Genomic DNA, 24,216 nt, shown 5'->3' on the forward strand with positions numbered 1-24,216 from the left:
GAAGCAAGCCTGAAGAACGCCTGGAACGGGAGGTTCTGGAGGTATTCAACTTTCTCCATCACGCGATGGCACGAGAGTTAGTTCCACTTTCTATTGTTAAATCTTTCTTTATTTGACTAAGGCAAGCTTGTTTTGTTCCATAATACATTAAAATGAAGTTATAGCCAATCCTTTAGCCTTTATGATGCATAGCGCGTTCTACCAAATGAGATGGAAAGAACAAGAAGATCCCGGAAGCCGAGCCAAAAGCACTCTAAGCTTACCAAGGAACTTGCGGTTACACCATCAAAACAATCCAAACCCGTGGAAGAAGTCGTCTTTTGAGGACGATTTTATTCTTATTACTGAATTTGCAGAAAATGAGGGACCTAAAGCAGTTGTAAGTTGAATTTTATCGCTTATTCTTGATTTTTTTACTGCTTAATTTTGATTAGCTAGTAAGGGTATTATGCTGAAAGTGGAACTAATGAAGCAGGTGCTTGCTATATAATTCTTCTCCTTCTTATTCCAGTTGCAGCTCATTTTCGAGAGCAAAACAAAGCCCAATTCTCATGAGAGTAAATTTCTATTGTATGTTCTCCAAATTTTACCTGCTAATATATATGGCTAAAATGCTTATTTCCAGCACCCACAAAGCAGCTCTGTAGGACTACTGGATGTTTAATACTTTGTATACCTTGTTTGAATGTCTCATTCAACCATAGCTTGGCCTATATTGTAGGCTGCCCCAAGGTATAGGAATGTAGTGCAAGATAGGCAATAGCTAGGTTATATCAATACCAAAAGGAATGATGGTCATGTAACACAAGTTATCAAACTCATTAATACTTCATGAGGAAAACACAACAGAAATCCTGACCGTGAAGAGTTTTGTAAATCTGATACAAAACTGTGTTCATTTGCATAAACTTTAAGTTGGATTTTCTTGGCCAAATTCACTTTAATTTTGAAAATTTTAGTGAAACACAAAGGAACTAACCTAGACGTTTGATAAGTCATATACAGTATTCGTGTCCGTGTTGTATCAGATATACAATCACTCGGCTACGCCTCGTGGTTGTATATCTGATGCAACACGGCCACTCATACTGTATATATTACTAATCAAGGCCTTTAAAATTGCTTCTTCTACAACAAGCAACCCTTAATTTTTAAATAATTGTGCATGAGAAGACGTGATTATGGATATAACTAAAAAATAATCTTAATGAATTTTTCTCAAGAGAATGATGCATGTTTGGTGAAATGCAAAGATATCATGGGCTACTGTGATTTAATTCCAATATTTTGATTTTCTTTCTTTCTTTTTTTTTTTTTTTTTTTTTTTTTTTTTTTTTTTTTTTTTTTGTTGCTGCTGTTAATCAAAAATTATCAATGTGTACCTCTTATTTTCTTGACCGGCAGCAGTTAAAAAACAATTTCACAACAAGCCATTGAATTGTCTGAGTTCGCAAAGTATTGAAAGCCACAGTAAGCTCCCTTTTATTTATTCACATTATTGATTTATATCTTTTATGATTATCTTACAGATGATGATTCCAACTAATGGTGGTGGCTCATTTGACAAAAATGCATTTGCTCTACATGTGATGTCAGTGGACTTCCAGTCTCAAAACAAGTATGTAGGCATAAATAATATTATTATATATTTAGGATAGTACCCGCTTGCTGATTGGTCAAAAACTATGCTTTATTAGTGAATGGAGCACAGTGCTGACGCCATCTGCTTGCGCCAAGTGCTAGATCCTAAGACCATCTTTCTTTTTGCATTTATACATTCAGTACCGAAATAAAATTAGTAGCTATATGAAAAAACCAATAAAACAGCTTTTTCCATGCTCCGTTCACTTATAAAACACTTAGGAAGCACTGTGAGCACTCAAGAAGTGTGAGAAGCACTCACCCACGGCTCATGCTTCTCCTTAGGAGCATGGAAAAAGCTGCTTTATTTGTTAAATAATAATGAATAATAAATAATAATACCTGGCTATTAAGAATTCTTCTTTGTTTCAGACACTCAGATTTTACTATTCAAGAGGATACACAACTGGTTCTCACTGAAAAGACATCTGGAACATGTGCATTTGTAAGTTATGTGTAGATGGATGGACAGAGGGACAGACAGAGGGACAGACAGATGGAAAGATGGACAGACGAATGGACGGACGGAAGGATGGACAGAAGGACAGACGGACAGATGGGTGGATGGATGGATAGAAGGAAGGAAGGAAGGAAGGAAGGAAGGAAGGAAGGAAGGAAGGAAGGAAGGAAGGAAGGGAGGGAGGGAGGGAGGGAGGGAGGAAGGAAGGATGGATGGATGGATGGATGGATGGAAGGAGGGAGGGAAGGAAGGAAGGAAGGAAGGAAGAGAGATGGGAATGGATGCATTAAAAAACTAATGTAACAATGAGTGAATATATCAACAATTAAAAGAACAAAAGTAAAAAGCAAAAAAGACTAAAGGAAGTGAAGAGAGAAAGATATATAAACCAATAAGTGAACAAAAAAACTCTTTTTTTGGTAATAAAATGAAATTATACATTTGAAGATAGTATGACATCCATAGTGAAAAAACCTCAATAAAGGACTGTCATATCAGACCTAAATTTAAAAATAACTATGTGTAATTCTAAACCAGTTCTACGCATTGTCTTTAGGTCCATCATTTTACTCTCTATGATATTCATGCAAGAGGTTACGTGAGACCATTCTGTATGAGCTACATTGCTCATAGTAAAAGGTAAGACATTTGAGAGCTTCTCATAGATTTGAATGACTCATCTTATCCGTCATAGATATCATTTGATATCCGAGCCCATCCCACACGGCGCACTGCCACATCTATCTAGTACTACTTTTTCGTGGGATTGCCAGCTCACTAGATACACTGTGCTGACGAGGCCCAATACAGGCCGAAACAGCTGTCCACAGTTTCTAGTTGAGCTGGCTCATTTTTTACGCGACTTGAAGTTGTGAAAGGCTTGTATGGCACTCTTCTTCAGTCGTTTCATCTAAGGCTCGTAATTTACTTATTACGCATGTTCTTATCCGTCATAGCTGGATGACATCTTAAAATATTCAAAACTTTACAATGAAACCATTTTCTAGACAAGATCTTGATTCCATTTGAGTTTTAAATGTTTTAAGACGTTATCCATGATCAATAAGAAGACAGTCAAACATTAAATTATAAAGCTTATGAAAACTTATATTTTACAACCATTACCCACCACTTCCCATGTGGGACTCTTCTGTAAGGTTCCCTCCACACACACTGCCACTACATTCTATATTTACAACATACAACACTCAACTCACATATTGATCTTTACTGAGGGAGGAAACCGGAGATCCCGGAAAAAGCCCTCATTGCAAGGGAGAAAACAACACAACGAACAAACTCGACTCACATGTGATCCAGTGTGAGTCGGGGTTTGAAGCCAGACCACAGTGGTGAGAGATGCCACCCATGAAATTGCTTCTAGATTTGTAGTTAAAGGTGATATTGTATTTATATATGTACAGTAATGCTCAGGTGTGTTTTGTTGTTTTAGGAAGATATTGTCTTCCCTGGATACAATTATGAAAGAATTTGAAAAGGTATTAGAACATATCAGAGCTATTTTAGGAAATTGATAAAATAGTCCTTAGAGATAAATTGGTCAGTAAGTGGGTCAGTCAGTTGGTCAGTCAGCAAGTCGATCGGTCAGTCAGTGAGTCAATCCAACATTTAATTATTTCTCATTCATTCAGTTATTCACTCATCCATCCATCCATCCATCCTTTCCGCCAGTTATTCACTCATCCATCCATCCATCCATCCTTTCCGCCAACCAAATAACCAATCATTCATTCATTGATCCATCCATCCATCCATCCATCCATCCATCCATCCATCCATCCATCCATCCATCCATCCATCCATCCATCCATCCATCCATCCATCCATCCATTCATTCATTCATTTCTTCTATATTTTCACATTTTATTTTTCCATATTTTTGCAGATTGCAAAGCTTTTTCACTTTGGTAACAAAGTGGTGTTCAGTGGTGATGTAGAGCAAAGACTCATGGATCTACTTGTCCTTAAAGGTAAAAAACGATATCTTGATTTATTCTGAAATATTTGTTTCACTTAGATCAGCCCAGAGGTTGTTTCAGGGTTCAATATTTGATTACTAGCCTTGATCTGACTTTTATCACTCTAGAGGTTTTTTTAGGGTTTGATTTGTGAGTTAGCCGTGCCCTGACTTAGATCAGACCAAAGGTTGTTTAGACCAAAGGTTGTTTAGACCAAAGGTTGTTTCAGGGTTCGATCTGTGAGTGAGCCATGCCACGCAGCCATGTAAAATCCTCTATATCACACTTTTTAATCATCCTTACTCCTCGGATTGTTACAGAGGAATTTCAGACTAAGCGCTGTACAAGAAACAGATCAAAAACAGATATTGAAGCAGAAGTAAAACAGAAAGAGCATTACGACGAGACATTGAAGGATACGAAGAAAGTCATCGATGCCCTTAAACATCACATGGTAATAAATTAAGTACTTGATAATTCTTAATGTTGACAAAAAATAACTAAAAAATAAAGAACGTCTCGCGAGCTCGGAGGGACCCCCATAGTAATACAGTGGGGATGCTGGTTGGACATTTTGAAAATGACCCCTAAAAGTTACCCGTTATACACCCAAATCGAAATATGGCGACCAATTTGAATATGTCGAAGGGCACTCCGCTACGCGACGTGCTTCTCCTAACACTTCTCTTGTTCTGCCAACCCCGAGTGCTTTATTACTGCACACAGCACGCGCGCGCTTTTCTACTTCTTCATTATAACATAGCGAAGATATAACGGGCGCTCTGATTGATTAATTAGCGTGCGCGAGCGTGCATCCAGAAAGGGATGGTGCCCCGGGGGGGGGGGGGGTACTCCGCAAAAATTTGGGTAGGGGTGTTCCGCTGGGATTCTGAAAGGGGTACCCTGTTTATGATTAAAAAACTCATATTTGTGGACGCTGTTTATGATAAAAGATATAATTTATTGCACTGAGTTCCTGTTTCAATTATCATGTCATCTCGCGTATCGTGTTTTTACGACCATAATAACCAGTTTCGAAAGTAGAAACCCTGAATATGACAGGAAACTCAGGAAGAACTTGGAACTTGAGTGAAATTGCACATCCTCTTTATGATTAAGAAGCTCGAAAAACCATACCCTGTTCAGCGGATCATCCCCGTATAGTCTATATATGGGAGTACCCCCCCCCCCCCCCCCCACGGGGATGGTGCTGACGTGATTGAGTAGCGCGCGCTATGTAATGAAAATTTCGTTAGAACAAGTATTCCCAGTAGATTTGAATTGGGTGAAACATTGCGTTAGCCGAATTGGTCTATTCAGTGTATACTTTCGTAGAAAATACATACACCTACTTGCAAGAACGTTGTCATACGAAAATAGAACATTAGTGATTTAGTGGGATAGGAATTATATTAAAAAACAAAAGAAGATCACTGAAGCTGAACTTTTTCTTTTGTCTATTAATGTATTCCTTTCTCATCAAATTACTAATGTTCTAATATCGTATGACAACCTTCTTGCAAGTAGGTGTACACTTATTTTTTGTTTAGAGTTCACTCAACAAAATTTCAGTAAAAAATGCGAAGCGACGCCGTTCATCTTTGTCTATTTGGCGGCCGATTTTCAGTCCATCGCGCAACTAAAATGCATAAAAAAGATTAGTTCTTATTAGTTTTTACGGCTTTTTTTTTTTTATTTGCTGCTGTTGACATTGTTTTTACCGTGTTTCCATAGCGACTTAATTCGGTACTCCTACGGAGTACAATTAACGCTATAATTGTACTCCTCTCGACCAATCAGAGTCGAGTAATTTTGTTGAGTGTACTAGCAGAAATATTGACCAAAAATTAAGGGAAATAGAAAGCGCGTGGGAATTGGCAGGAAAAGTGGAATGTCGTACAATTTTCGTACACGTAAAGTTTTTGTACATAAATGCATGATTATGATTAAAATTAAGATACAGTGAAAACAAAGTTTAAAACGAAGGCTCACCTTTGTGCATAGCACAGGAAGCCCAAAGGAAATTGGTCATATAAAACTTAGAGAAGACTGCAAGCCAGAATGCTAGAAAGGACTTTTTCGTATTTATTAATTTATGATCGCTTAATAATTAGCTACGATTAGCTACAATTTTTTTTTCTTTCTTTCTTATATTGATATTTATATATTTCATTCACTTTTTATTTTTTCATTATATCTTTCTCTTACTTAGACCAAATGGAAATAGTTTTTGTCTTTATATATAAATTTAATTTTTTGTTAGGGCTGTAAGGGAGAGTACAGTTTTTCTGTAATAACGGTTTCCCTTTGAAGTGTATCTATGTCTGTCATGTGTCTAGCTTAAAAAAGTTCAAATTAATATTTAAAAAATCACCTTTCGCAATGTATTGCATCTCAAGAGGTTCTCTTCTGTTACATGTTTCTCGCAGATGGATTCAAGAATCGTCGATAAATTCAAGAAAATCGAAGCACTTGCTGAACGCCGCGGACACAGTTTTACCTCGGATGTTGGTACTTTTCCAGGTACGTAATTTTCCAGAATTTCCGAGAAATAAACATTTGCGCGTGCGTCCATTTTAGCACTTTTCCCAAGAACGCAAGAACAGTTTAGAATAAAAATGATTCTGAAATGGGAAAACATTACGCCCAAGCAAAATATAGATAACCAAAAGTAAAGCCATGTACAAGTGTGAGCATGCGCAGTGCTAGACATCATCCCACATCGAACAGTAAATTTAAAGCTCCTGATATAAATTGCTATATATCGTTAAGAAATTTTTTTTTTTTTTTTTTTTTTTTTTTTGCGCAAAGATGATCCTGAATATTCATTCCCTGAGCAAGAAGGAGCAACGAACTCTCTCAAAAAAGGTTAGAATATATTTTTCCTTCTCTTTTTTGTATACATTATTTCCTTTCTCTCTTGCTGTGTAATAACTAACATGCACGACGAGCAGCAAAATCTCGTCTAAGGTCGTGAAAAACTCCTAGGAATTCGAATTACAGTAAATAATAAATAATAAATACTAGAATATTGATTAGTTTATATTATTATGCATATATTATTATTTATGCGGAAAACTCCTGGAATTTCAAAAAAAAAAAAAAAAAAAAAAATTCAGGGTCCATAAAAATTTGTAGGAATTCCTGGAAAACCTCATTGGAATTCCTGGAAAACGTCTTAAAATTCCTGGAAACTCTTTGAAATTCCTGGAAAATCTAGTAATTTTGAAACTTTCTTCAAAATTCCAGAAAAATTACTTGGAATTTCTTTTAAGATTCAGGAATATCCTTTTATGTTCCTAAAAAAAGTCCATGCAATTTGCTATAAAGCGTCTGGATTTTCGAAATTTCCTCCCAGATCCCCGAAAGACTACTTGGATTTTCTGGAAAGCTTCATGAAATTCCTGGAAAACTCAAGAAATTTCAAAATTTCCTTCCAAGTTCCAGAAAAATTCTTGCAAATTTACTGGAAAACTCTTGAAAATTTCCTTTCAAGTTCGTGAAAAACTACTGGCAATTTACTGGAAAACCATTGGACAGGTATCGAAGTTTCCTTCCAGATTCCTGATAAATGTTTTGCAAATTTATTTCAAAACTCCTGGACTTTTGAGGTTTTTTTTTTACTTTTTTATTTTTATTTATTTAAACATATTTTGTCGATACATAACCCCAAGAGCGTAACGCTCATCGAGGGGGTCTATGTCTTAATTATAATCAAAGCGCTTTGAATCTTTTATAAATTTCTGTATGGTTTTAAACAGGTCGCAATTCTGAATCACTTAAATTAGGGGAACCATGCAGATCTTTCCTTTCAAGTTATTAAAAAACTCTTTGGAATTCCTGGAAATGTCTTGTCCTGGAAATTTCAAACGGCTTCAAGTTTTTTCTTCAAAATTCCTACGTCAATAGACCAGAGCTTTATCTAGATTGTAGTGAATTTTTACATTGAACAAATATGAAAAATCCAGTTAAATTAATGCATTAGTTTTGCGAAGCGAGCCAGAGAAAAATTGTACAAAATTTGCTCTGAAATTAGTTTGGATCCACCTTAAACATCAATATAATTATCCCTTTTCCCCTACTTCATTTTTACCTTTCGCTTTTATTTAAATTGAGCTCCCTGCCTACGGATGTCTCTACGCTATTTTCGAGAAACAACTATAACTTGACCTAGCACACGGACGCTCTATCTGTCTCTTCATGGCGAAGAACAATCAAAAATTGGACTAAATTTACTCTGGCTAAGGTTGAAAATTACAGTGACTTGAATAACGACGACAAAAACTTGAAAACTATCTCCAGTGAAGCGGAGTAATCCAGTACCGCTCGAAAGCTGGATTTCATTGCTCCCTAAGCAGAGTACCGCTTTTGTAAGGTTAGGTTTAGTTAGTGCTGTGACAACCAATCTATTGTTTTTTAATCCAATCATGTAACTCGTTCCGAGCGGTACGGGCTGGCTCGTGAAGCGTTTCTAAGAAAAGAAAAATCTGGAAATTCTCTATGCTTTTTACTTGGCTTGGCTTGGCTTGGCTTGTAATGCATACTTTGCGAATAGGATAAGTCAGGTTCAAAAGCATTCCTGTATTCTCGTGGGAATGGACTTGATTAGTTTAAGGCTGTAAGTCCTAAGTTTTTGACTCCTGAAGAAGTACACCAAGGGGTTTAGAGTAGAGTTGAAGAGAATCGATATTATTGCGAACTGTCTCAAGATATCATGGACGAGCCTGGCAGTTTCTCCTCTTTCACCTGAAGCAAATTTCGCATCTATTTCTAGAGCAACGATAGGTACATAACTGGTTACCATGGCTACGGTTACTATCGCAATAGTCATCAGGCCTCGTCTTTCTTCCTTAGTTTCTGCTCCAGGACTGACAAATTGGATTTCGTCTCGGATTTTTTTGGCATGTTTTCTCGAGATGCAGTAGAGCTTTACATAAAGAGTGATCATGAACAAAGAGGATAGTAGCATAAATAGGTGCCATAGCATTCTGGCTTCGTTGCTAAGGGGGGAAGGAATCGAGACTAGTAATCCAAAGACGAAGCTCGTCGTCCAGGCGAACATCACGGCCTTTTTGGTACGGGACATCGTTATGATGGTTACATATCGTAGAGGATAGACGATGGCAGCGAATCTATCAAGTGTTATGAGCGATAGATGAGCCAAACTAACCATGATGGTTACGAAGCCCGTCGTTTCTACCATTTTAATACAATATGAAGTACAGGGTCTCTTATAGTTTGTGAGAACGTTGAATAAATTTAGTTCATTACTTGTCTGTAAGATGAGGCCTATGATAAGGTCTGCAACCGCCAAACTTGCCACCAGAATATTCGTGGGTACCCAGAGCTGTCTGTAAGCAACTATTGTCACAATGACAGTCAGGTTTCCCAGGATATTTAGAATTTGCATGGTGATGTTGACTGTCAACAAGAAAACTACTAAGCTGGAGCTGTACTTAGCGACATTCGTGATGCTTTCCACGAACTGGTTTTGTTGAGGATCAGGAGAAATAGCCGAGTTGTTGAAGATGGAATTAGTGATGTTGAAGTCCATGACTTGCGAGAAGACAAACAAGCCACACTTGTCACTCACGCCCTTCGACGAATAAAATATGAGAAATATAGTTGAGCCTGAAAGGTTTTTATGGTCCGAAAACAGAAAAAATATCACTAATTTGTTTTTGTATTTGATCGGATAAGAATTTTTTTTTTTGTACTTGTGAGAAGACGGATGTAAAATTAAAACGGCGTTTTGTTTCCAAATTATAAAACGATCTGTGAAAGATTATGCTTTCAAAGATTTCACTTGTCTAGGTGGTGTTTTTGAATATTTCTTTAAGAGCTCTTTCTCTAAAAATGGCTCCTAAAATTTTCTAAAAACTTTTTTCAGCAAAAGCGCCTTTGCCCCCGGTTGCCTTCACCAAAGGTGCCGAGTAAAACACTCAAATGGCTTCCTTGTTTCCTTGATATGATTGGACAGATAGATGACATGTTTCTTTTGTCATTGGCTTAATTCAGTTGATGAGAAAAATAGTGCTAATTGTTAACCAATCAGATTGCCGGATTTGACAGTGATCACAAAATGGATATAATTAAATCGCGAATTGAACCATTTTGAGCTTTAAATCGCACTGTTTTGAAAAGCCAACAAAATTGCAAAAAAAACATAGCATTGTTCCGCGAATCAGATCACAGACAAACAAAGCCAGAGAAAAGCAAGAGAAAAAATTAAGGGGAATTTTCTTATCTTATGCGTTTACCACGCCTAATGCCTAACAGGCCTTGCGACCCAATTGATAAGGCAGCCGATAGACTGAATTAGAATTTAGAAGTTGATTAGTTTTGAAGGAAAAACCGGAGAACCCGGAGAAAAAGCCTCGAAGCACAGGAGAGAACCAACAAACAACTCTACCCACATACGACGGTTAAGTCGCATTGGTGAGAGGCGGCATATTAGCAGCGCATGCGCACGCCCCCGTGTTGCTTCCCTTTTAAGCCCCATTTACACTAGCGATTTTTGCTGCGATTTTTTTGCGATTTTGTCCATAATAAATAATGGTAAAGAATTTACTTGTAAAGTTTTTTTCAGGATACCAAGATTTTCCTAGACGAATGTCTCTTTTGAAGGATGAGACAAAAGATTTCGTATTTCCGAAAATTGCCACAAAAATTGCAGCAAAAATCGCCGCAAAAATCGCCAGTGTAAACGGGGCTTTAGGCAAATGGTCAGACAGCTATTTTGACTAAATTTTACACAAAATTCATTTTGTTGAAGAGATGTCTCGTATCGTTAATGAACAAGTGGACAATACAGCACGGCAGGGAATCGAGTATCCATTTACCCTGTTTGTTTTTTTTTTTTTTAGTGCATAATGATTCGAAATGCACATCTTGAGAGTGTCTGAGAATCGAAGAAGTGGAGCTTAAAAGGGTTCTTTTTTTTATTCCTAAAAACGACCTCCATTATGCGGAAGAAATTTCAACAAGGAAATGATCACAATTCTTTTTAAAGGTGTCTGTTTCTTCTTTATAAAATGCTTACAATGAAATTTTTGTGATGTGCCTTTCTATTTGATCGGCTGCGTCTAGATTGAGACATATTACCTACCCACTTGTTTTGGTTGCTGTGTCCTAGCTTAGCTAGATGACTTGCCTACGGCCACTGGTTCTTCGCTTTGGAACTGGATTCAGTTTACAAGTATGTACTATGAGGAAAAGAAGAGGCAAAAACGGAGTTGTTGAGAGTGGAATTCAGTTGATGTTGATCCAAAATTATGGAACAGTGTTCCTTTTATCCAACTAAGTTTCCGTTTTTAAAAAGATTTCTTGCTAATACTTCTTTGCATAGACATAGATTTTAGTACCTCAATGTTTACATTTATCAAATATATTAAAGATAAATTGCTTTGTGCTTAATTCTTATAGTCTTCGATAGTTCTTGTTGTAGTTGTACTTCTAGTATTTCCATGGCTTGCGTGAAGAGAAACTGACTCAAAGTAGCAGCCGTCACTCATTTTGAGTTTCAAATCGCACTGTTTAGAAAAGCCAATGATATTGCAGAAAGCACAGCATTTGACCAATCAGTTCACAAAAAAAACAAAAAAAAGCCAAAAAAAAAAAAAGCAAATTTTCCAGATGAGATACAGTTTTCTTGCAAATACAATGGAATATAAATACGACTGTTGAACATTTTAAACGGTTCTCCTCTATATGTAGCATATTCAATCCTAATTTTCCATCACACAGAGCGGACAACCAATATACATTCTTAACCCACTATCCTATACTTTACATGTTTTATCCAAAAAGATTAATAGCGTTTCTATTTGGTCTGAAATTAGACCACGAGTTATTACAAAATTGGGATCCGGAATTGGGAAACATAAATATTTTTATCGAACTGCCGCTATTCATTTTACATCCGTCTTCCAATCAAAATAATAGGAGTTCAGTTCCAAAAAAAATTAGCTTAAATCCAGCCTTTTGCTCTAGTTTTCTTTTGGAAACATGAAAACTCTTTTGAAAACATGAAAACTCAACAGCCTCAAACAACTTCTTTTGGAAACATGAAAAGTCAACAGCCTCAAATATACTTTTTTATATAATTGTTTCATTAGAGGCTGTTTTTCTTCCCAATAAGCCAGGGATTTCAATTAGCCAACCCTCAAGTACTCGACCATTTCTCCTGATTCTGATCAATTCTCGTTCTGAATCATAAACATATCATCAATTTTTTCCCTTTTCGATATAAAAGTAGGACAGCAGATTTCATTCAAAGTGTTTCGCAATCAAAACAAAAGAAGTTTCTTCCCGATAAAATACGATATCTTACCTTTTGTTTTGTTTTGTTTTTTGTTTTTTGTTTGTTTGTTGTTTTTTTTTTTTTTTTGTTTTTTGACGGATAGCAATGTTATTGTTCTTCCATCATTTCTGGAGCCATGAAAACCTAAAAAGCCCTGAATTAATCTTATCTATAAGCTAGTCAGTGTACAGCTATAAGGTGAAGGCCGTTTCTCCTTCTCGCAAGTCATGGACTTCAACGTCACTAATTCCACTCTCAACAACTCGACTATTTCTCCTGATCCTTAACAAACTTGAGTGCTAAGTGCTAAGTCCGAAGTGCTGCTCACCACCTGATATCCTCTCCCAAAAAACTTTTCTGCTTCTAATTTAATTAGTCTGTATCTATTCTACTTCGAAGAACAATGAAAAACAATGAACTTTAATGAACTACTAATAATTATGATTACAAAATCCTAGATCTATTACTGATATTCTTATCTTTAACTGACACTTAATTTAGAATTACTTAAGATATAATCAATGAATAGATCGGACTACTTTTTGCCATACTCTTAGCCTTTAAATTAGCTACTATTATCTAAGTATAATTGGTAAATCTTCACTCGATTTTTTCACTTAGAGTTTATCATTATTCGTATTTTGTTGTTGTTATTATAATTTAATTTTTTGTTAGGGTGCACTTAATTTGGAGCCAAGCTCTGTTGTGCTTACCCCTTCCATGATAGCTTAGAAACTTAGAAACTTATGTAAATAAATAAATAAACGAACAAACAAACCAGGTTCGTGGAAAGCATCACGAATGTCGCTAAGTACAGTTCCAGCTTAGTAGTTTCTTGTTGACAATCAACATCACCATGCAAATTCTAAATATCCTGGAAAACCTGACAGTCATTGTGACAGTAGTTGCTTACAGACAGCTCTGGGTACCCACGAATATTCTGGTGGCAAGTTTGGCGGTTGCAGACTTCATCATCGGACTCATCTTGCAGACAAGTAATGTAATGAGTACATTCAGCGCTTTCACAAATAGCAAGAGAGTCCGCTGCATAGGGAATCGTGATTCATATTGTGCTATAATGGTAGAATCGACGGGCTTCGTACTATAACCATCATGGTTAGTTTGGCTCATCTATCGCTCATAACACTTGATAGATTCGCTGCCATCGTCTATCCTCTACGATATGTAACCATCATAACGATGTCCCGTACCAAAAAGACCGTGATGTTCGCCTGGACGACGAGCTTCGTCTTTGGATTCTTGTCGACGATTCCTTCCCCCCGGCCCCTTAGCAACGGAGCGAGGGTGCTGTTTATGCTGCTATCCTGTTCGTTCATGATCACTCTTTACGAAAAGCTCTACTGCATCTCATATCTATAAATTCTGAATTGTATGAGAAGATTGTGCGATCTTTTGTACGGCCCTGCTCATGCCATTTTCCCGAAGGTTTTTTAAGAGGGCGCTCACGGGCAGATACGGGTCGTATGATAATAGATACTCTCATCCTATATACAAAGTTTTCGATTCAAAATAAATGAACATAACTCGGTTCATTCAAAGATTTTATTTTACATAATAAAATCGCAATAAGGAATCTACACAAACGATGATTACAAGGAGTATTTTTGCATATTACTAATGTTACTATTCTTTTCCTATTAGTTATTAAGAGGTCGGTAGAGGAAAAACCTGGGTCGAGTTGGCATTGCATTTCGGGGCAATCTTAGGGGACATATTTCCAAGATGGCGTCTGTTTCGCCCTTAAAACAGTCCCACAATGCAATGCAATGCCAACTCGACCCAGTTTTTTCCTCATCCTCGGAATGGCTTATCATTGTCGTTCCCAGACCCTACTCATTTAACTAAAACGTAGGCTCTGGGAAACCCTACTGACCGGAAGCTTGAATCTTGCGACCAGGACCCGGTTGTACGAAGGGTGGATAGCGCTATCCGACGGATAAATCTTATCCAGTGGATAAAAATTTATTGGATAACAGCATCGACTTATCCACTGGATAAGGATTTATCTGCCAGATAGCGCTATCCACCCTTCTTACAAGCGAGCCCAGGTCGTCAGAGCACATGCTCTGCTAGTCAATCTTTCCTACCGGTATATGCATATAACTAACTAGCGTTGAAAACAGTTTTGAAAGGTGCTTCTAAATAGCATGTCGTTAGAAATATTATTGGGAATAAATAGACAGGAAATGTTTAATTTTTATTCTCCTTATTTAAATGGTAAGTTCCGTTATTTACTAGTTAATAGAGAGGTAAAGCTTCTCGTTTACGGCAAACGTGAAACGTCAGTTGACCATTAAAAAATTCTTTAAAATTAGTGAAAAGGAATCGCAATGATCTCCAAGTAGTAGATAAAAATAAGAATATGTGTCTTTGTCGGGAAGGTTTGCAAAAGGTTAAGTGAAATGTAGGGAAACAATGAAAACCTGGTCACGTTTGCCGTTTGCGGGAAGAAAAAACGGGAATCTTAGTCTGCCAAATATCTCTCAAGATATTGCTTTATGTTTGAGCAGTTTGGTCATTAGGTCACCGTGTTTCCAGACTTAAATTGCTTTTCTTAGCTCGTTTGCAAAAAGATATTCGCAATAAATAAACAGTCCTCAACAAATGACCCTATCTCAATCGTGAGACAAATGAATACGTATCAAATCTTCTCAATCTTTTCCATCCTAATATTCTCAAACAGTATTTAAAGTTTAAATTTTCTATCGTCTATCCAAGAAGGGTACGCCTTACGAAATATTTTTTTGAAGTAAATTTAGAAGGTTCGATGTATTTTGTCGCTACAACTTCCGTTTCCTATTCATAACAACCTAAAAATACCACCTTTTTGTAATCTCGATCAGCCAATCAGATCACTTGAAATTATTGGGTTTCCCTACGATTTGGCTAATGAGTGAAACTAGAGAAAAACGTTTGCGCATGCGTGCATTTGAGCACGTTTTCTAAGAATTTTTAGGAGTTTGAGTGAGAAAATAAATGTTTGTTTTCTCCAAGTATAGAAAAAAGTTCGGGAGAATACTTTTGTCAGACCAAGATACTGTATTTACAAACACAATATGAAAGAATTAGCCTTAAGTTTCAAGCATGAACACTAAGTTTTGGCATTTTGTGAAGTCCAATTTTTCAGGCATGTTTGAAAGTCAAATTTACATATGTTTTGAGTAATTTGCATACGGTGCATGCGCAGACGTTTTTCAATCATGTCCTAATGAGTAGGGTCTTGGAACGAGAATGAATGGCTTATTAACTTAGTCTTGTGTGATTTTTTTCCGATATTTACTGGGCTACCTGTGGTCTGAGAGAACTCTGTTAGCCACTCGACTTTAAGTTAAGCAAAACCTGGATTCGGCGTCACATTTGAGAAGTATTATTGGTTCTCGTGAGTTGAGGAGTTGTTTCGGGTTTGCTTCGGTTCTTGCGAGCTATAGAACTTCCAATTCAATCTATAAGTTAGCCGTGTCCAGATCTTGATCAACCCATTTTTTTTTCAAGGTTTAACAAAATATGAGGCTTTGAATTGCCCTATTTCACTATGACGTCACTGCTTGTTTATGTGGGGAATAGAATCGCCAAATCTAATAGAAAATGCAACAAAATTTGGTCCTAGCGAAACAGTTTAATCTAAAATGGCCTGGTTTTCAGATATAATATTTCTTAATATGTACTAAAAAAATATTCTGAGCATTTGCTGGCTATTCTACTTATCTTTGTGGATTGATACGGGTTTTAGAACAATTTTCGGTGAATTTGCGTTGATTTGACCCCCTCCGACGACCATGACCCTTTGCGTTTAAACAATAGAAGATTGTTTTGATGTGACGTCATAGTGAAATAGGGCAATTTGATCAGCCAAATGGCCCTAAATCTACATAAACTGGACTCAAACTACGCTTTTTGATCATGAACAAATCAGGCAGACGTTGCCGGGTAAAGACCAGCCTTCGATTGAAACGTTTTTTCTCCCACTTTTTTGAAACTTATTTCTTGCCCTGGCTCGTAACGACAGACGTTCGAGCCCTCGACCTTCTAGCATCTGTAATAAAAGGTCAGGTTCAAAAGCATTCCTGTATTCTCGTGGGAATGGACTTGATTAGTTTAAGGCTGTAAGTCCTAAGTTTTTGACTCCTGAAGAAGTACACCAAGGGGTTTAGAGTAGAGTTGAAGAGAATCGATATGATTGCGAACTGTTTCAAGATATCATGGACGAGCCGGGCAGTTTCTCCTCTTTCTCCTGAAGCTAATTTCGCATCTATTTCTAGAGCAACATTAGGTACATAACTGGTTACCATGGCTACGGTTACTATCGCAACAGTCATCAGGCCTCGTCTTTCTTCCTTACTTTCAGCACCAGGATTGAGAGATTGAATCTCGTCTCGGATTTTTTTGGCATGTTTTCTCGAGATGCAGTAGAGCTTTCCGTAAAGAGTGATCATGAACAAACAGGATAGCAACATGAACAGGTGCCATAGCGTTCTCGTTCCGTTGCTAAGGGGCGAAGGAATCGTCGCCAAGAATCCAAAGACGAAGCTCGTCGTCCAGGCGATCATCACGGCCTTTTTAGTGCGGGACATCGTTATGATGGTTACATATCGTAGCGAATAGACGATGGCAGCGAATCTGTCAAGTGTTATGAGCGATAGATGAGCCAAACTAACCATGATGGTTACGAAGCCCGTCGATTCTAAAATAATAGCACAAGTTGAATTACGATTTGAAGTACATGGTCTCTTTCTATTTGTGAGAGCGCTGAATAAATTTAGTCCATTACTTGTCTGCAAGATGAGGCCGATGCTGAAGTCTGCAACCGCCAAACTTGCCACCAGAATATTCGTGGGTACCCAGAGCTGTCTGTAAGCAACTACTGTCGCAATGACCGTCATGTTTCCTAGGATAGTTAGAAGTTCTATTGCGGTGTTGATTGCCAGCAAGAAAACTACTAAGCTGGAGCTGTATTTAGCGACATTGGTGAGACTTGCGACGTAAATGGTTGCTTGAGAATCAGGAGAAATGGTCGAGTTGTTGAGGGTTAAATTGGAATCCATGGCTTGCAAGACGGAGAAACAGTTCTTACTTCTCTCATGGAGCAAAATGAAAAAGATCTTTTGCAGCTGTTGGGTTCTTATGGTTCCTAGATAGAGAACAAGAACAAAACCTAAGATTTTGTATTTCCGTTTTGGTTGGAAGACGGATGTAAATTTATTTATTCGCTCGTTCGTTCGTTCGTTCGTTCGTGCGTGCGTGCGTGCGTGTGTTCGTGCGTGTGTTCGTTCGTGTGTTCGTTCGTGTGTTCGTTCGTTCGTTCGTTCGTTCGTTCGTTCGTTCGTTCGTTCGTTCGTTTATTTCTTTTTTTGATTTGACTTGACTTTGTTTTTTTTTTAATTTGCAATTTTTTCAATTTTTTTATTTTTTATTTTTATTTTTGTTTTTTTATTTTTTCATTCGCTATTTAAGTACTAACATAAATTTTGAGTATAATAAAATAAAGATGGCATTCATTAAAATATATTGAAACAAAAGACAAATAGCAAGGTTACGCAACAGCATAGCCAATTACTGCGGAACCATACTGAAGGAATAAACAATATACACAAAAATATTTCTTCAAGAACCTAGATACAGCCAAGGTTACTGGAGACCTTCAGGGTATGTTTCTTTTAAACTCTCTCTGGGCAAAACGTTCAACAAAACCCCTTAATACTATATATCGTTTTAAAGATCATATCATCAAGTTTTCTGAAATAATATTATTTCAAATTGATTTTCTAATTTGAATAATATACCAAAGGGTGTGAGCGATTTTTGATATTTTGAGTATTTCGTCTTTAAGCGGGAAAACATTAACCGACATTGAAATTTTTCGACGTTCCAACTTTAAAATTCAATAACTTTTTAAAGAAGCAAAATATCAAAATCGCTTTCAAGTAGCCTTTACCTCAAAGAAGCCGCGCGCGCATAAAATTGAAAAATCGTCACTTTAACCAAGTTGTCCCTAAGGTCCTTAACACACTTCAACACATTTTCACGCTTGTAATGTTATATTAGATGACGATTGGAACGCTGAAAGATTCATTTGTTCTTTGAAACACAAAACTAATTGAGACTATTAACATTTAGTTTATTTAGTTTCCCTAAGGTCTTTAACACACTTTAACACATTTTCACGCGCAAACTCTCGCTTGTAAAGTTGTACTGAAGATGACGATTTGAACGTCGAAAGATTCATATGTGCTTTGAAATACAAAACTAACTAAATGAGAGTAAATAACTAGTGGCTCTAAAAAAAAACCTTCCCCCCCCCCCCCCCCCCCCCCTCTTTCCTTATTATTAATATATTTACAATTCAGGACGACTAATTTTACTATTTTGTAGCATCCTCCGTGTGAGGGAAAAATCATTCTGACATTGCACAGCAGGTGGTTTAAAGGAAGTCCAAAGTCAATAGCCCGAAAACTTAATGGTCTATTGATTCGTTGACCATTAGAGCGAGAGTTCTAATTGTTTTTTTAGTAATTTTTTTAAACCTACTTTAAAAAACCGGTCAAATAAATGGATCCAAAATTTTCAACTTTTTTAAATTTTGAACAATTAATAAGTTTTAAACTGTTAATGGATGCACAGCTAATATAGATACCCAGATCGATAGAATTTGTTTTTTATTTTTTATTTTTGTGTTTGTCTTGCATCCAAAATGAACAATTATATTTTTGCAGTAATGATGAAAAGGTAAATTATACACCGTGAAAAGATGAAAAAACTTACTGACGTTTCGGGCCCTAGTCCTTCGTCGGAGTAAAAGATTATATTTTTGAACGAGTTCGATTTTGAGAATTACATCGATTCCTGGAGTCAGATTCACGTGTGAGTAGAAGTTGTTGGGATTCAAGGGTTTTTTCCTTCGGTTTTAATCCCCGTGTAGAACCTAAAAAGCTAAATTCAAATTTGATATGAGTTAGCCATGCCCTGACTTAGATCAGCCCAGAGGTTGTTTCAGGGTTCTATCTGTGAGTTAGTCATGCCCTGACTTAGATCAGCACAGAGGTTGGTTCAGGGTTCTATCTGTGAGTTAGCCATGCCCTGACTTAGATCAGCCCAGAGGTTGTTTCAGGGTTCTATCTGTGAGTTAGCCATGCCCTGACTTAGATCAGCACAGAGGTTGGTTCAGGGTTCTATCTGTGAGTTAGCCATGCCCTGACTTAGATCAGCCCAGAGGTTGTTTCAGGGTTTGATCTGTGAGTTAGCCATGCCCTGACTTAGATCAGCACAGAGGTTGGTTCAGGGTTCTATCTGTGAGTTAGCCATGCCCTGACTTAGATCAGCCCAGAGGTTGTTTCAGGGTTCTATCTGTGAGTTAACCGTGCCCTGACTTAGATCAGCACAGAGGTTGGTTCAGGGTTCTATCTGTGAGTTAACCGTGCCCTGACTTAGATCAGCACAGAGGTTGGTTCAGGGTTCTATCTGTGAGTTAACCGTGCCCTGACTTAGATCAGCCCAGAGGTTGTTTCAGGGTTCTATCTGTGAGTTAACCGTGCCCTGACTTAGATCAGCCCAGAGGTTGTTTCAGGGTTCTATCTGTGAGTTAGCCGTGCCCTGACTTAGATCAGCCCAGAGGTTGTTTTAGGGTTCTATCTGTGAGTTAGCCATGCCCTGACTTAGATCAGCCCAGAGGTTGTTTTAGGGTTCTATCTGTGAGTTAGCCGTGCCCTGACTTAGATCAGCCCAGAGGTTGTTTTAGGGTTCTATCTGTGAGTTAGCCGTGCCCTGACTTAGATCAGCCCAGAGGTTGTTTTAGGGTTCTATCTGTGAGTTAGCCATGCCCTGACTTAGATCAGCCCAGAGGTTGTTTTAGGGTTCTATCTGTGAGTTAGCCGTGCCCTGACTTAGATCAGCCCAGAGGTTGTTTCAGGGTTCTATCTGTGAGTTAGCCATGCCCTGACTTAGATCAGCCCAGAGGTTGTTTTAGGGTTCTATCTGTGAGTTAGCCATGCCCTGACTTAGATCAGCCCAGAGGTTGTTTTAGGGTTCTATCTGTGAGTTAGCCATGCCCTGACTTAGATCAGCCCAGAGGTTGTTTCAGGGTTCTATCTGTGAGTTAACCGTGCCCTGACTTAGATCAGCCCAGAGGTTGTTTCAGGGTTCTATCTGTGAGTTAACCGTGCCCTGACTTAGATCAGCCCAGAGGTTGTTTCAGGGTTTGATCTGTGAGTTAGCCATGCCCTGACTTAGATCAGCCCAGAGGTTGTTTCAGGGTTCAATCTGTGATTTAGCCATGCCCTGACTTAGATCAGCCCAGAGGTTGTTTCAGGACTCCATCTGTGAGTTAGCCATGCCCTGACTTAGATCAGCCCAGAGGTTGTTTCAGGGTTCTATCTGTGAGTTAGCCATGCCCTGACTTAGATCAGCCCAGAGGTTGTTTCAGGGTTTGATCTGTGAGTTAGCCGTGCCCTGACTTAGATCAGCCCAGAGGTTGTTTTAGTTATAAATTTTGGTTCTTTCTTGTTAATTTTGTCTTTCAATAGAAGTTTTGTGTATGTCGAAAACAAATGATCTGCTCTTTCGCTACAAACGTTTATGGATCGCCTTTTTGGCGTGGATAGCACTTGAGACTGGATAAGCCGAACTAGTCATTTCCTCCCGTTAGATAGAGGAAAGATATTGAAGCATAAGTGAAAATCAACAATCAGCTTCTAACAAACGTCACAGATGCAAGACGACTGTTTGTCTAAGAATAGACGATTTGCACAAACAGGCCACATGACTCTACCTCCCGTGCAGTGCAACTACTATAACCGGTGCCACCTAGACAGCGAGATTTAACCAATCAAATTCAATCATTTTTTATGACTGTGAAAAACATGTGAAAAACCTCTGCACATGCTCTGAATCCTTATGCAAATTAGTCAAAAACATAAGTAAATTTGACTTTCAAACATGCCTGATAAATTGGACTTCACAAAATGACAAAACTTAGTGTCCATGCTTGAAACTTAAGGCTAATTCTTTCATATTGTGTTTGTTAATACAGTCCCCCTTCAACATTACTAAATACGTACCCCCCACTCCCAAATTCGGTAATTACAAAATTGTACCCCCCAATTTTTACTGGTTTTAAAAAACGTACCCCCCAGTATGTCCCTTGGAGAAAACAAACATTTATTTTCTCACTCAAACTCTTCAAAATTCTTAGAAAACGTGCTGAAATGCACGTATGCGCAAACGTTTTTCTCTAGTGTCCGTAACATCAGTGTTAAATTCCATTTTCATGCATTCTAGGTTTCTGATTGGCTCAACATAGGCTTGGCATTGTTTTTTAATTCATTCTACAATTTGATTGGTTGTCGCTGTCTAGGTGACCCCTGTAATAGTAGTCGCAATGTAAAACTAGAAGTTAAAATGAACAACAGAAATGAAAAGAACAATTCGACATCAGTAAGGAGAGTGGGGTTTCAGCTTATAACCAGCGAAACAGGAGAAATGGCATCAAATGAAAAATTGAATATTTTAGAACGATTTGTATGGGAGAAGGTTCTAGATGGTAAGAGCTTACCAACCAAAACATTTCCCATTCAAATCCTTATAATTCACCTGTTTCCATACATTGGTTTACTGGTCAAACACAAAGCGTTCAAGCGAGGCGCCAAGGTGCTTTCAAAGGATTATTCAAATTTGAACCTTGCAACGTCGACTGAATGCTTTGTGTTTGACCAGTGAACCGATGTATGGAAAATGGTGAATAAAAAAAATATTTGATTTTATATTTAATGTCATATCTCTATTAGTCAACATTTTGAGCTAAAACTTCTCCCTCTTACTAATATCGAGATGCTCTTTTCATTACAGATGTTCATTTTGATACAACTCCTCCTTTACGGGGGTAGAATCACGTGACATGTTAGTGGAACATCTCAGTACAGCTGTCAGGGTGTCTTTTTATATCACTTTACGTTATCCAACGTGAAAGACATCTAAAAACCAATAGAATTTGCTGATAGTTTGCCGGAGCGATATGTCAAAATACCAAAGCTTAAAATCATTTGAAAAATTAACTTTCGCCACTCCATGCTTATATATATACTCCACTATACTCCATGCTATAAATATTTATACATTTGTCCATGGGCATCCCATAATTTGAGATGACTGCCGTAAAAAAAGTCTATCGAGGCAAACACGTCAAAATATATTGAAAACCAGGATCACTTTCAGTTGACTTCTCTTAACTCATTATGATAATGTTTTTCGCCATGCTAGAGGTTTTGGCTAGGCCAGCATGATATGCGTTTTAGTTTGTCTTGAAATTTCTCGCCCACAACGCCGAAATAAACAGGAGTTTCATAAAAATTGTTTAACTGCTGCAAGTCATAATTTCTAGATTCGTCACTTAACAGTCGATGTTTCTGATTGGTCAGATAGATTCGTCACTTAACAGTCGATGTTATCATGAGGCTCCGTACGTACGTACGTATGCGGATATTTTTGAAAGCGCAGTTTTTTCTTTGTAGATTGATTTTGAAAACTAAACTATTTTTCAAAAAATACTTCGAAAACGTTACCTGCGTACGCGATTTTTCTCGATAACGGAATCCGTTTTCAAAAATAACCGTTTGATTGTACATGGGTATCAATGATGTACTGTTTAATAAACGAGCAGGAGTGTTTTATCGGGTATAAAGCACGAGGCGCAGCCGAGCGGTTCTAGGCCCGATAAAACACGATTATTAAACGGCTTTAAAAACTCATGATGGATGTTCTCATATTGTACTGAATTCTTTACGAAATGAACCAAGTTTGATAGAGAAAATCCAAGTTAAAGTTTATGTAAATGAAGTCGAATCTATATCAGATATAAAACCTCCTTCATCATGATTAGGAAGCATGCGACCCGGGTTCGAGTCCCGACGAGCTCGGTGTTGTATGCGCGTTGAGTTGTTTCATGGTTCTCTCCTGTGCTTCGAGGGTTTTCCGGGTTCTCCGGCTTTCCTCCCTCCGCAAGGATCAACTTCTAAATTCCTATTGTAATCCAGTGGAAGAAGAGCCACTCTGTGGACTCCACTGTTAATCCCATTATTTATTTATTATTATTTCTATTGTGTTTCCTTCATGAATTATCAATGAGTTTTTGAAGTAGAGAATATTATACGTTGGCTTGAAGATATGAAGTTTATCTTGTGGTGAAGATATTACACGAGGGAGCGCAGCAAACGAGTGAAATATTTTCCAACACTAGAAGATGAACTTCATATCTTCAAGCTAACTAATTTTCTTTTTATTTAACGTATAATCTTCAAGCCAACGTGTAATTTTCTTTTTTCTTTTCTTTATTTTTTTCTATTTAACGTGGCACAACTACTTCCTAGAATAAGGCTGTGTTTTCGAGTCTAGAACATTACAAACATGAATATTCACATGACTTTAGCCATACCTACAATGTGTAACTACAAAGTTCATGAAAGCTATAAATTGATCTTGTCCATAATCCTCAATGTAAATGTAGCTTTAAACCGTTGGTTCGGCCTTAGCACGAACCACTATTTAACCAAAACAACTACATGCTATAAAAAACCTGATTAATTAGGCCACATAGCATTTCGAGAAAGAAAGATAAAACATATCAAAACTGTGGCATAACAATATACTCGAATCATTGCTTTTACCTTTGAACAAAAACAGCACTCCATTAAGTTTGTCTTTTCGTCATTGATGGTGTTGATTTTTTAGGAGACGTGAATGTTCTTGAAGTCCTTGAAAAGTGATGGAGTAGACCTCCTCACCTCGGGTGTAATGCTTTCCCATTTCAGACCACATGTCATTCTCTT

At 37.6% G+C, this 24,216-nt stretch overlaps 1 protein-coding gene across 2 annotated transcripts in view; it reads left to right on the top strand.

The window, feature by feature from the left end:
* The first annotated feature begins 25 nt into the window (after nucleotides 1–25).
* The window catches only part of LOC116301715 (guanine nucleotide exchange protein smcr8a), a 39,479-nt gene continuing 15,288 nt past the window's right edge, over nucleotides 26–24,216 (top strand). Inside the window, exons 1-9 of one of the 2 annotated variants that reach the window (XM_089037887.1) lie at nucleotides 26–379; nucleotides 1,530–1,618; nucleotides 2,014–2,086; nucleotides 2,658–2,740; nucleotides 3,555–3,600; nucleotides 4,008–4,092; nucleotides 4,401–4,534; nucleotides 6,510–6,603; nucleotides 6,892–6,948. In XM_089037887.1, the coding sequence (XP_088894013.1) occupies nucleotides 182–379; nucleotides 1,530–1,618; nucleotides 2,014–2,086; nucleotides 2,658–2,740; nucleotides 3,555–3,600; nucleotides 4,008–4,092; nucleotides 4,401–4,534; nucleotides 6,510–6,603; nucleotides 6,892–6,948 (859 nt within the window). In that variant the 5' untranslated portion in view covers nucleotides 26–181. Of the gene's footprint in view, nucleotides 380–545; nucleotides 733–1,529; nucleotides 1,619–2,013; nucleotides 2,087–2,657; nucleotides 2,741–3,554; nucleotides 3,601–4,007; nucleotides 4,093–4,400; nucleotides 4,535–6,509; nucleotides 6,604–6,891; nucleotides 6,949–24,216 lie in introns of those variants that run through there. The other variant, XM_089037888.1, reaches the window with a different exon arrangement.

This window comes from Actinia tenebrosa, unplaced genomic scaffold (genome assembly GCF_029948245.1).
Source record: "Actinia tenebrosa isolate PJP-AT-01 unplaced genomic scaffold, QUT_ActTen_1.0 PGA_scaffold5__44_contigs__length_20552954, whole genome shotgun sequence".
Lineage (NCBI taxonomy): Eukaryota > Metazoa > Cnidaria > Anthozoa > Actiniaria > Actiniidae > Actinia > Actinia tenebrosa.